Source organism: Protopterus annectens, chromosome 11.part0 (assembly GCF_019279795.1).
Source record: "Protopterus annectens isolate FY-2018-M chromosome 11.part0, PAN1.0, whole genome shotgun sequence".
NCBI lineage: Eukaryota > Metazoa > Chordata > Ceratodontiformes > Protopteridae > Protopterus > Protopterus annectens.
The window spans coordinates 1,135,186,750-1,135,199,861 of NC_056745.1; the positions used below are offsets into that span (position 1 = coordinate 1,135,186,750).

General features: G+C 40.4%; 1 protein-coding gene across 2 annotated transcripts in view; it reads left to right on the forward strand.

Annotated features, from left to right (window-relative positions):
* DENND11 (DENN domain containing 11) overlaps nucleotides 1-13,112 on the forward strand; it is an 893,160-nt gene that overhangs the window by 731,642 nt on the left and 148,406 nt on the right. The window contains exon 7 of one of the 2 annotated variants that reach the window (XM_044088490.1): nucleotides 399-549. The exons of the other annotated variant lie outside the window; for it this stretch is intronic. Within the exon in view, the coding sequence (XP_043944425.1) occupies nucleotides 399-549 (151 nt within the window). The remainder of the gene's footprint in view (nucleotides 1-398; nucleotides 550-13,112) is intronic. 2 annotated transcript variants of the gene reach the window in all.

A 13,112-nucleotide genomic window follows, 5' to 3' on the forward strand; every position in this document is an offset into this window, starting at 1 on the left:
GAGTTATAGGAAAACTACCCTTTTCACACATGCAGGTCAGTATAGTTATACAGTAGCTATCTCTGCATCAGAAGTAACAGTTTAAATTATCAAGTGATAAATCCCACTAAGTCAAAAACATGGTACTTTTATAATGTTTGTATATTTGAAAATATGATGTAAATTGAACATATTAGCAACTCTAGCATGGTTGGCCATGTTTCTGTTTCTGCTGCTTGTCAGGAGCATTGTCAAGGCAGCCCTGTGAAAACATCACACCTTTTCTACAGAAGTTCACCTTTGTCACACACAATCACTGTTGTACTGCACGGCTAATAATCAGATGTTTGTCATTCGCATTTCACTCACCATAAATATAAAAACATTTTATTTATTTACTTATTTATTTATTTGAACAGGCACAACAGAAAAGATATTTGAGGAAAAAAAGGATTTGTATGACGTATATGTAGATAACCAAAATGTAAAAACAAATCGTGAGCATCTGCAACAGCTTTTGAAGGTAAACAGTGCCGATAAAGACAAGTACAGGAAACTGAATGAACAGAGGTAAGCCAAAATCTGACCTTCAGACATTATTTTCCTTCTAGAAATGGAGGACAGATGAACATATGACTGTTATCTGAGCTATCCCAGTATGCACAGCTGTATAGCTACCCTGATCTGGGAGTGTGCTGAAAATGGTTTTCATTTCAGCTGTAGCTTAAACTTGGCTCTGGTAAAGTTAAGTATGTGAGTCTGCTTCATTTGCTGAATAACAATACAGTTCTTGAATAAATTCCTTGCATTCTGATTATTGTCTTAGGTAAAACAATGTACATAGTTCCTTAAAAAGGTCTGATATGAAAGCTGTATTGCTTTTTCATCAGAAGTGCACAGGCAAGAACTCAGTGTAGTAAAGAAATACAACAGAGTAAACATGTAAGCTCCATAAGAAAAGTACTGCACTTAATAAAAATTAAAAGTTAGAAGACAGATAATTACTCGTGGAGAGGAATGCGAAGATGGTGGAGAAGAAAGGTAAAGACAGCAATATTACTCAAATCATATATGGCTCAGTACAACAAGCATTTTTGATAAATGGGGGGGGGGGTTAAAAGTAGTCATGAAGCTAGTAAAGGAGGTGGAGGAGTTGGTGAAGCATTATGGAAAGGCTCATCAGGTCTCATTTTTAGTACTTTTGTTTACTTTCTCTGAAGATGGTACATGCCCCTTGACAGAAGGCAATTGGCACCTGAGGTGGCCATTACTGATGAGATGAAGAGACTTGACAGGTCTGGCAGTAAAAAGATAAGGACTTCAGAAGGACATGAGGTTCTATCCCAGAGTTACTTGGGTAGCTGATATCAGTAATGATTAGACTCTTAGTTGACCCAGTAAAATTGAGATTTTTCTTTAAGTATTGGAGTGGTGAATCTCTGCTAATGAGACCAAGATGCACAGATTGTGTTGTGGGAGTGGGGCATACAGATATGTTGATGTCCTTCCATTTCACTGTTGCAGTATTTATAACATTAGGGATCTCCTGCCAAGGGCAGCCCAAAATCAGGCCAGTATACCAAAGCCTTTAGGTTGGCACATCACACATATGCTCCTTGTGTAGCATAGGGCATAAAGGTGATGTCTGGATGTATCATTCCTTTGCCGGCAGGCCGAACACCATCTCTTGATCATTGGTCTGAATGCCCGTTCCATTGCTGTCTTTTTTATTGTTGCTTGTGAGGTTTCATGTCATCCAAGAAGGGTAAATGCCAGTGTGGGAGACAGATTCCTCATAAAGACCACCACGACCAGTATCCTTTTTTGACTAGTTGTGTCACATGACCATATGTCCTGTTCCATCTGTCAGGCCTTTATACCTAAAACCCTTCATAGTAGACTCTCTTCTTTGGTGGTCTATCTTGAAAATTGGCATCTTAAGCTTCCTGTGAAGGGCATGATGGAGGGAACTTCCTGCTCCAGGGGACAGCCATTAGTGAAGAAGAAGGCCAAGAAGCCTTGGCTGGAATCTTCTGCTGTTCAGCCTCTGCCAGACATCTCTCCTGAAGTGACTGAATGCCCAAAGGTTCACCCAGCATTATCGTTAGATTCCTCTGCTATGACTGGGTTGGAGGAATCATGGCTGATAAACTCCGAGGGGCCTAGGGGTGTTGTTCCTCAAATAGTCCCTACTACCATCATTGAATGCTATTCTGGGTCAGAGCCTTCCAAATTTAAAAAGGCGGAAATCGTATTAAAAAAAAGCAAAAGACTAAACATATCACTCCTGCTCCTAAGGATCTGCAAGGTCAATGGCAGTCCTTCACTCAGAATTTATTTAGTGCTTTGATGGTATTGAAACATGGAGTTTCTGTTCCAGCTCCCCCTTGGTACTCTTCTCCTCTAAAAAGACCCAGGGAACAGGATTCCTCTGAGGATGAGCTTGATTTGGATGAGGAATCTACCAGTCCTGATACTCCCTTTGGATAGATTTATTTTGGGGGGACAATCTCCAGGATGATGGAGTTCTTTAAATAGGATTGTGCTCAGGTTTCTGAGGTACATAAAATATACTGTGAGTTGTTGCAGATGGATTCCACTAAACCTTCTGCTGTTCATTCTGTTTTGGCTGCCTTGTTGGATGCATTTTCTAATACTTCTAAGGCTCCAGATTCTCAGCCCCCAGCTCCCAGAAAACCTGATGGATTCTGTAAGATGCCTGAGGACTGTAAATTTTTGTACAAGTGTCCTTCTGATGACCCCTTGTTGGTATCTGTAGCTTCTGAACAGCCCAATTGCTTCCTTCACCCAAGTTAATGGCCTCTGATAGAGATAGCAGGACCATGGAAAGGCTAGACAAGGTTTACACCTCTGCTATTTTGGCTTTTAGGTCTGTTAATTATAGGTTAATAGGTTCATACTAGGCTATCTGCCCTAGGGCATTTATAAGCCTAGCCAGAGTGTGTTTGGCTTTCGCCACCCATTTTAAATGAATTTTGCTATGCCCTTTTTCGAGGTTAGTATACTGTGCCTCTGTCTAACAGTGACACAGAAGTGATACCCGGGGTAAACCTACGATCTCCCATCCACTCATCAAGATTCCTCTTGAAGAGAGTCAGTGAGGGACTCTGCCTAACCTGGACTGGGAGCCTCTGGGTTATGAATCTGTCCCTCCAGCATGTCCTATTTATTTCAGTGCTGAGGTTCAAGTCTCTCGAGCGCGTAGCTCAATGGGATTTGGATTTTCTGAGATGCAGCATGTCCATTAATTCCAGGTTGGACATGGCTTTATACGTCAGGCACAGATCGCCTCTGAGCAGGCGGTATGCCACTGAGTAGAGCTGGAGTTTCTTTAACCGGGCAGCATATGGCATCTGTTTGAGCCCTTTGATCCTCTTGATGAGGTACTTTTGGGGTCTTTCCAGTTGCTGCAGGTGTCTGGTAAGGTACATCCCAAAAGGGGCATTGTACTCAATTATGGGTCTGATGAGGGATGAGTAAAGAGGCACGATGACCTCCCCTGATCTAGATGTGAATCCCTTCATGATTAGGTGGGCTATATAAAATGTTTTTCTAACCACTTTGGCCACATGGTTGTCAAATGAGAGATTGCTATCACCTTGGGTACCCAGGTCCCTAATTACTTCTTCTGTACTTAATGGATTACCACCTATGTGGTAATTTGTGGGCACTTTGTTTTTGCCAAAGGGGATGACTATACACTTTTTGGCATTTAGCTTGTGGCCATGGCTCTGGCACCAGTTTATCAGACTCATATGTCCATGTATTTGTTGGCTGTCCTCTCCCAGGCTTGTCAGGTTATTTGTGGTCTTCCAGACTCTGAGGGTAAAACTTCTGCTCTTTCCTTGTTGCAGACTTCCTCCCAGGTGGCTCGTCATTCCATTAAGTGTAGTTATGATGCAGCAGATGCTTCCTCTACGGCTGCTTCTTTTGGGTGGGTGATGAGATATTCTTGGCTTCGTCTTCAACGTTTGCCTGACATTATTAAGTCTAAGTTGATTAATGCCTTCTTGATAATAAACACTTCTTTGGTGAAGCTGCTGCTGCTATGTTTAAGTCCTTTCAGGGTAAGGGTAAGACTTTACAGCAACTTAAACATGTGTTTTTCCTCCTATGCCTAAATTTCAGAGAAACAACCTCAATAAGCCAGCCTTTGTTCACAGACAGTCTCACCCTCCTCCTAAGGGTAAATGGCAAGTGGGCTCCTACTGCTAAGGCTATTCAGACTTCAGTGCCTCAGAAGTCTCCCATTCCAGATAAACCAGGTGCTGTCTGACTATCCTGTTCTTCCCAGCCACTTTCCTCTTTCTCTTCATCTCTCTCCCAGTTTGGCTACAGATTACTCAGGATTCCTGGGTCCTATCCATAGTTCGCCAGGGGTATTTCATGATTTGGAAATTCACTTTGCCCTATTATGGGTGTTCCTCAGCCTCTTCAGGAACAACTCTCCTTACAAGGGGTGCTTCGGGACCTTTTAACTCGGGGTGCTATTTAAGATGTACCCGTTTCCCAAAAGGGGAGGGGGTTTTACCCCAGAAAAGAGGGTACTTGGAGACAGATTCTAGACCTCTCTCATCTAAACACTTTCTAAAAGTGCCTTCCTTTTGGTTCAGACTCTTTTTTTCCCTCTGTTGCTTCCTCAGGCTTATATGGTGTCTGTGGATCTCAAGGATGCTTATCCCCATATCCTGATCCATCCTCTTTTCAGGAAGTTTTTACATTTCTCTGTTTCTTCCTGGCATTTTCAGTTCTATGTCTTGCTCTTTGGCCTTTCTACTGCCCCAAGGGTATTCACCAAATGCCTCGCTCCTGTGATTGTTTTTTTGCAGGAGTCAGGGGGTCCAAGTATTTCCTGATTTGGACGACCTCCTGTTTCAGGCATCCTCTCCAAAGATCCTGTTGCAAAATCTTAATTTTGCCATTTCCCTTCTGCAAAGCTGGGGTTCACAGTAAACATCAAAAAATCTGTTTTAACTCCTTCTCAAGACTGTTTTCTGGGGTGCAGGATCCAGATGGTGCCTTTGCTGGCATACCTGCCTCCTCCCAAGACCTTGACACTCATTTCCTTATTGCAAACTCTTCTTCCTCTTTCCTTTATTACAGCCAGGGAGTTTCTGAGAGCTCTGGGATTCACGGCATCCACCAACCCTATGCTCTGTCTAGCCAAACTCCACACGAGTAAGTTTCAGTGGTTTCTGAAGTCAGTTTGGCTTCAACAGTGCATCTCTTAGACTTTTGTAGTTCCCTTTTCTGCCTTGTCTCAAGCAGGAACTTCACTGGTAGATCCAGCAGTTGTCTCTAAATCCAGGGCTCCCTCTTCATCTCTTTCATCCCTCTCAAGAGTTGTTCACAGATGCTTCAGATGTGGGGATGGGGAGCAGCTTTTGGCTCCTTAAAAGTGCAGGGAGTGTGGTCGCATCAATATCAAAGAGATGAGAGCTCTTCTGTTAGCACTTCAGGCTTTTCATCCTCTTTTCTCCCCAGGACCTGTCAAGGTATTAACAGGCAATACCAGTGTGATGTGATATGTAAACAAACGGGGGGGGGGGGGGACAAGATCTTATCTTCTGTTGTGGGAGACAAGATCTTAGTTTCTGTTGTGGGAAGAAATAGCCAGGGAATTGTTATGGCTAGGCTTCTACAGACCCTAGGGCCAATAGCCTAGTACCAACCTATGAACCTATGCCGGTTGGCACTCCGTGTGGGATCTTGCTGTCCAGTTTCAAGTGAATCTTCAGGCAGTTTACATTCCCTCAGGTCAAAACATTGTGGCAGACACTTTGAGCAGGTCCATAACACAGTCCCACAAATGGATACTTAACAGGGATGTGTTTCTGGACATTGCCCATCAGTGGGATACTCCACAAATAGATCTATTTGCCTCCCCTCTGAACAGTCTTCCTCTGTTTTGTGCCAGAGTTCCAGGTTCTCTGCTTTGGAAGTTGGACATCTATCTCTTTCTTGGTAGGGGAGGTTTCTTTATTCTTTCTCTCACCTTCCCCTCATTCCAAATGTCCTGTTCAGAATTCAACAGGATACTCACAAAATCTTGTTGGTGACTCTGTTTTGCCCGAGAGAGCATTGGTTCTCTCTTCTGCATTTAGCAAAGGGCAATCATCACAAGTTACCTCAGAGGATGTATCTACTCATGCAAGTAAAGGGCTCTCCATCCCCACCTGTCCACTCTTCAGCTAACACTGTGGCTGATAGGATTTTTATTCCACATTACACCTTTTTTCTGAGGACATTCTTACGGTCCTGCAGGAGGCCAGGAAACCCAATACTATGAAATCATATTTCTCTTCTAAATGGAAGAGATTTCTGTTGGGTGCCTTTCTTATAACCTGGATTCACTTTCTGTGGATTTTCCTTTGGTTCTGTCTTATTTGAGTGAATTACTCAATGATGGGTTGGCTTATTCTTCTGTTAAGGCCCTGTTATCAGCTATCTCTACTTGTCTGCCTTTATCTTCTTGAGGCTAAACAATTCCTAAAAGGCATTCTTCATATTAGTCCTCCCAGGAAACCTGTTCCTCCTCCCTGAAATATTGTGTTTTGAAAAAAGTTGACTCAGGCTCCTTTTGAGCCTACAGCTTCAGCTTCCTTGCAACATTGTTCTTGGAAGACTACTTCTGTTAGCCCTTACTTCTGCCAGGCAGGTGTCTGAACTTCAAGCCCTTATGGCTTGTCCTCCTTTTTTGGTGTTTAATAAGGACAGGGTGTCCTTGCATTACTAATCCTTCTTTTATGCCCAAGGAGGTGAAAGAGCTGTCCCTTAATCAGTCAATACATTTGCTCACTTTTTTTCTTCTCCACAATCTGCCAGTGAGAAGATGCTGCACACATCAGATGTGCATACACAACTCAGATTTTATTTGGATAAGAATAAGACTATTAGGAAATCTGATTAGCTGTTTATTTCCTTTCATCTTAGGTCCTTAGGATTAGTTGTAAACAAGTAAACTATTTTTCTTGGATATCAAATGCTATTTCTTTTTGTTATTCCTTTCATTGTAGGAGCCTTCCTTATTCTGTTAAGGTTCATTCTACTAGTGCTGTGGCTTGTTCTGGTGCTTTTTTCAAGGGTTTGGATACGAACTCTAGTCTTGAGGCAGCTACCTGGACTTCTGTGCATACATTTACCGAGTATTACAAATTGGATGAAATCTCCAAAGCTAGAGGTGGTTTTGCTCGGGCCACCCTTCATGACTTCCTAGAGGGCTTTGCTGGTTCTTCCTCCTCCCAAGTATTTTCCTGAGCTTTGGTACTCTCCCTAATGTCATGAATACTGTAACAGTGAAGAGAAGGATGTAGTACAGTTGTGTAAAATCTTACCATAATGGTAGACGTCCTTCTCTTCACTGTTGCAATAGTCACTCTCTCCCTCCTCCCGCTGGTGCATTTGCCTTCTGGATGTCCTGGTTACCAGTTTCTTTTCCTTGGATCGGCATTCCTACTGGGGCTTTCAGTTCTGAGGATGGTACATTCAGACATTACCTTTATGCCCTGTGCTGTACAAGGAGTATACATGTGACATAGTGTACCTTAAAGCAAGCTAAAGGCTTTGGTTTACTGGTCAGATTTTGGGTCACCCTTGGCAGGGGATCCCTAATGTTATGAATACTCCAACAGTGAGGAGAAGGACATTTACTATTATGGTAAGATTTTACACAATTTTACTTTCTTATCCATATAGTAAAGTAGCTGATCCTTTCTGTGAAAGGAGAATTTCAAGTAAGCATTTGAAATGTTGGGACACACTATCCCTTAATACTGAGACTGAATGGTTGAATATCCGAGTTTAAATATACTAAATCTGAAGTGGCCATTTCTCTGAATATTCTGAGGTTTGGTGATCTCACAGCTAGTTTGTCCCTTGCAAAAAGAAAAGGTTTTAGGAGAAGCGTGACATTCAATATTTGCTCTTCTCCTGTATTTTCAGTCTTTTTTTTGTGTGTGTCTGTCAGTACTCTGCTAGGTGGACTGTAGCACAAGTCACCAACAGAAGAGCATGCTGGCATAATAAATACCACCCCCATTCCTTACACTTGTGTTTCAAGATAGTACATCTTGAGTAAGGTTTTTATATATGTGTACATGTAGATGTACATGTGTGGACACACACACACACACACACATATATATATATATATATATGTGTGTGTGTGTGTATATGTATATATATATATATATATATATATATGTGTGTGTATGTGTATAGATATATATATACATATATATGTATGTGTGTGTGTGTGTATATATATATATATATATATATATATGTATATATATATATATATATATATATATATATATATATGTATGTGTGTGTGTATATATATATATGTGTGCGTGTGTGTGTGTGTATATATATGTATATATATATATATATATATATATATATATATATATATATATATATATATATATATATATATATATATTATCTGTGTGTGTGTGTGTGTATGTATATATATATATATATATATATATATATATATATATATATATATATATATTTATATATATATGGGTCTACTACCGGAGATCGAAATTACACCATTTCCAAATCCAGTAGAAGATGCCCACTAACGCGAAAGTGCACTTTCGCGAACACCACTTGGGCGAATGGTTACAGACCTTAGGGTTAGGGCTTAGGTTAAGGATAGTGGATAGCTATCCACTATCCTTAACCCAAGCCGTAACACTAAGGTCCATGACTACCACACCATAGTGGAGGAAATTGTATGTCCTCCACGATGCAGTAGTCACGGACCTATGTCCTCCACTGTGGTGCGGTAGTCACGAACCTTGGGGTTAGGGCTTGGGTTAAGGATAGTGGATACCAAGTAGGGCTATCCACTTTCCTTAACCCAAACACTAACCCTAAGGTCCATGACTACCACACCACAGTGGAGGACATTGCCTGTTTGTTCTGGTGGTGTTCGCGAAAGTGCACTTTCAGTGAAGTGCACTTTCACTTTAGTGGGTATCTACTACTGGATTTCAAAATAGTGTAATTTCGATCTCCGGTAGTAGACCCATATATATATATATATATATATATATATATATATATATATATATATATATATATTTACGGGAACACTTTATAATCCTGAAATTCTGAAATATTGAATTTCAGAATCCCAAGATTATAAAGCAGAAAGCTCAAAACTCTGAAACTCCAGAAGCGCAAATTTCAAAATCCCGAAGTTCGGAAATGTTGAATTAGCACTTCTGGTGTTGCGCTGTGTGAATGGATAGCTGGAGATTCAGGTAAGTACTTATGTTTAAAGGTTTTGGTTAGGGGCTTTAGTACGTGTCAGTGTGTTTTGTTACTGTGATGTGTGCGTGCGAGGGAAATGTAGCTTGTATGGTGGTGTTTTCTTGTGTTTGTCTGTGTAGTGTGGCCTTGGAGTTAGTATGTTTAAGTAGGGGAGATGTGGGGGGTAGCGGGGCTTTCCCTCCTGGTTGTATGTAGTGTAGGTTTGTGTGTTTGTGAGTGGGGGGAAGGTGTGTGTATGTGTTTGTGTGTGGTGTATGGTTGGTGTGGGAGTCGCAATTTTGAAATTTGCGCTTCAAAGGTTTCGGGATTTTAAAGTTTTGGCTTTATGATCTTAAGATTTTGATATTCGATATTTCATGATTTCGGGATTATAAAGTGAACCCATATATAAATATATATATATATATATATATATATATATATATATATATATATATATATATATATAGATATATATATATATATATATATATATATATATATAGATATATATATATATATAGATATATATATAAAAGAGAGAGACAGAAAGAGAGAGATATGTACATAGATAGATACAGGTATATATAGATATAGATGGATGTCTCGGGGTTGGCATAATGGTTAAGAAGTTTACCTTGCAGACAAAATACACAGGGTTTGATTGTCATACTCAAAAGGGAAATTGGCTAGGATTAAAACTTGCCCACAAGGACCTCTAGCCAAGTACTTACTTATGAACCTATATGCGTATATTGTGCATATAAAGCAATATATAATTATAAAAATAATGTATTGGGTAGTCCTTAGTTACAAAGTAACAAGTCTTCTGGCATCACTTGAAAGCAGTGCAAAAAAAAACTTTATAGTCAGTTTAAAGAACCAGGTCTGAAGCTGCCATTCAAAATGTTACCATTTGTGTTTTTTAAGCACTTGTTTTATGAGTTTTGTAAATACCATCAGAAATAGACTGTCTGAAGCAAAATAGCTTGCAGGACATCAATGTAGGTTTGGTCAGAAGGGATTGACCTGGAGAGTTGAATTTCCATGGATGGTGTTCATCAAATGGATTTTCTGTCTTTACATTTCATGAGGATTTTTATGACATCACATTTCATAAAGGTTTTCTGTAGAAGAGTTTATACCCCCAGAGAATGACTTCATTAAATGCAGGACCTTTAGAAATGCATGCAGGAAAATTGTTCAATTTGCTCAGAAAAGTTGTTTTTAAAATTCCAAGCTGCAAACCGTTCTTATCCCAAGCATTTCTGGTTATGGGCTGACAGATTGTAACATGGGCAAGTTTGAGCTGTTCAATGTTTGTTCCATGATTTTCTACTGCCCGAGTACTTTTCACATTGGAAATCATTGCTGCTGTGCATTTTGTTTGTGCATTTGCAGTGACTGCAAGCATTTTGAATTTTCTTTTTTTTTTCACCATGGTTTTATAACTGTAGAGTTGGTTTATGAAAGTAAGGGAGTTAGGATGCAAGGAGGGGTTTATATCCTCTAAAAATGTGTTTTTCTTCAAGCTGAAGCTAAAGGTAAATCTAGTTTGTTCTTTGACTTGAAGCTTCAGTTTTTTGAGATTCAATAAAATACAGAAAGCTTCTGAGTTGACAAATGTTAAGTAAAAACATAATGTTCAAAAGAAAAAAGCATGCACCCCAGACTTGAAAGGCTAATATTAACAGCAAAAGAAATAAAACTGAGGAGGAGCCATTTGTTGTTACAGAGTGCAAAACCAGTCTGTAGGGGATGTTAGCAGATACAGGGACAGTAACTTGAATTTGGACACAGCATTGTAACATAGGATTATGTTTGGGTCTCCAGTCATAATCAAATTGTAATATATTCGACAAATGGAGACAAGAAAATCACCTTGAGAGCGAAGGTCAAGACATAAATTTATTGATCTATTTTGAGAACACATAAAAAAACTGTGATTTAAGACCCGATCTTTAGGTACTTCTTACCTGAGAGGCAGTAGGATTTGCAAATGCATGATATGCCCCTTTGTTAGAATGTCTGATGGGTAATCCTGTGCAGATCATTAGGTGCAGCTCTGGTCAGTCAAGCATTATTATTCTTACTGTATTCTGCTTGGTGACAGCTGCTTTCTGTTTTATTCAGCAAACTGCCAGTAAAATTAAAAAAAAAAAAAAAAAAGCTTGTAGTGTAAAATGTTTAACATCTTTTAAAGCTGTTGGTTAATTCTAGTGCACTTCACGTTTGGTTACTGTGTGATGTAACAGCCTTTAAATCTTTTATTTGGCTCCCCCTGCAGTTTTAAGGAAGTGTGTGTGTGTGTGTGTGTGTGTGTGTGTGTGTGTGTGTGTGTGTTAGTAGTAGTAGTAGCAGTAACAGTAGTAGTTTGAACTTTGTTCCATTTTAATGGGAATGCTTATGCTTAAGAACCTTACAACAAGGCTCTTAAATTTGAACTTCACTTTAACAAGCTTATTTTTCTTTTGATTTCAGAGCAAAATCAGTGAGCTGCATATATTTCATTGTAAATAATATGAAGGCTTTAGTAGCAGCTGTTGATCAGAGGGTTGGTAAATAGAATGGTGCCAGAGAGGAGTCTGGGTATCAAGAAAACATTGGTTAGGGTTTGTGTAGCTGACATTTTGAGAAAGTAATTTACAGAATACTGTTACTGTCGACTGAATTATCTTATTGCTTTGTTAATGTTGTCACCAAACATTACTTGTAATTCGAGTAAGATGACAAGGGGTATTACAGAGGGGGACCCAATGTTCTTCGTGTTTCACTTTTGCAGTCACCTGTGGGGTTATCCCTGCTGTGGTAACCCTCGGCCGGCCCGAATACCAGAGTCAATGTTTTTCTGCGTCAGCTGCTGTCGCTTGCTGGCTGATGTCAGGTTGTCAGTGCTATAAAGGAAGGCAGCCAACGTCATTACATCAGTTTTTCTTGCCGAGGAACCTGTAGCAGAAGCAGTTCGCAAGTGTGCTGGTCTGTCGCTACTAGAGTTTGAATTACAGCTGAAAACGTCTAAAGCTAAATACCCCATTGGGGATCCTTTTTTCTTGCACTAACTGATGTCCAAAAAAGTTAACAGTTGTCTCGCATGTGGAAAGCAAATACCACACCAAGACTTCCATTCATACTGCATCACTTGTTTAGGCCCAGACCACGATGGCCCCTGTTGCCGGTTCTGTGCCCTGTTTAACGTGAGAACCATTCGTCGTAGAGCTCTTATTGTAGCTCTTATTGCCAGGTATTTTCGTCTTCCGTCTTCACATTCCGAAATGGTGTCCGTCAGCCAGCAATCCGTAGACATTCTGAAAAAATGTAAGGATAAAGATAGAGACAGACCACACAAGGCTAAGCCTTCCGACGACTGTACCGCTAAGCAGGTCATTAGTTCTCTGGAATTCAGTGAGGCACCTTCGCAGCCCCTGATGCCCAATTCGATACCTTTGCAGGCCTGTACTGAGATCCTTTCGGAGTCCGGTATGCCACAGAAATCTTCTTTGTCTTCCGAGCCTTTGGTTGTCTCTGCCTTGGTTGAGTCTAGAGCCGCGACACAGGCACCAGCTTCCAAGGAAGTTTTTCACACTACCGAATCTATACAAAAAACTATGTCTTTTCCTCCACCTACTGTTTCTTTCAGACCGATGGATACTCTTAGGCCTAGAAGTAAGGCCAGTCCTAGGAAAACTACGTCTAGCCACCATTTTACTCCTGCTCCACCACCCCAAGCTCAAATGCTTAAAGTGGCGAAGGATCTTATCACCCTTATCAAGGGTAGTCAGACCACACCTTCTAAAAGGAAAAGAGACCTTTCTCCTGAAATACTGACAGAACAGGATTCTGAG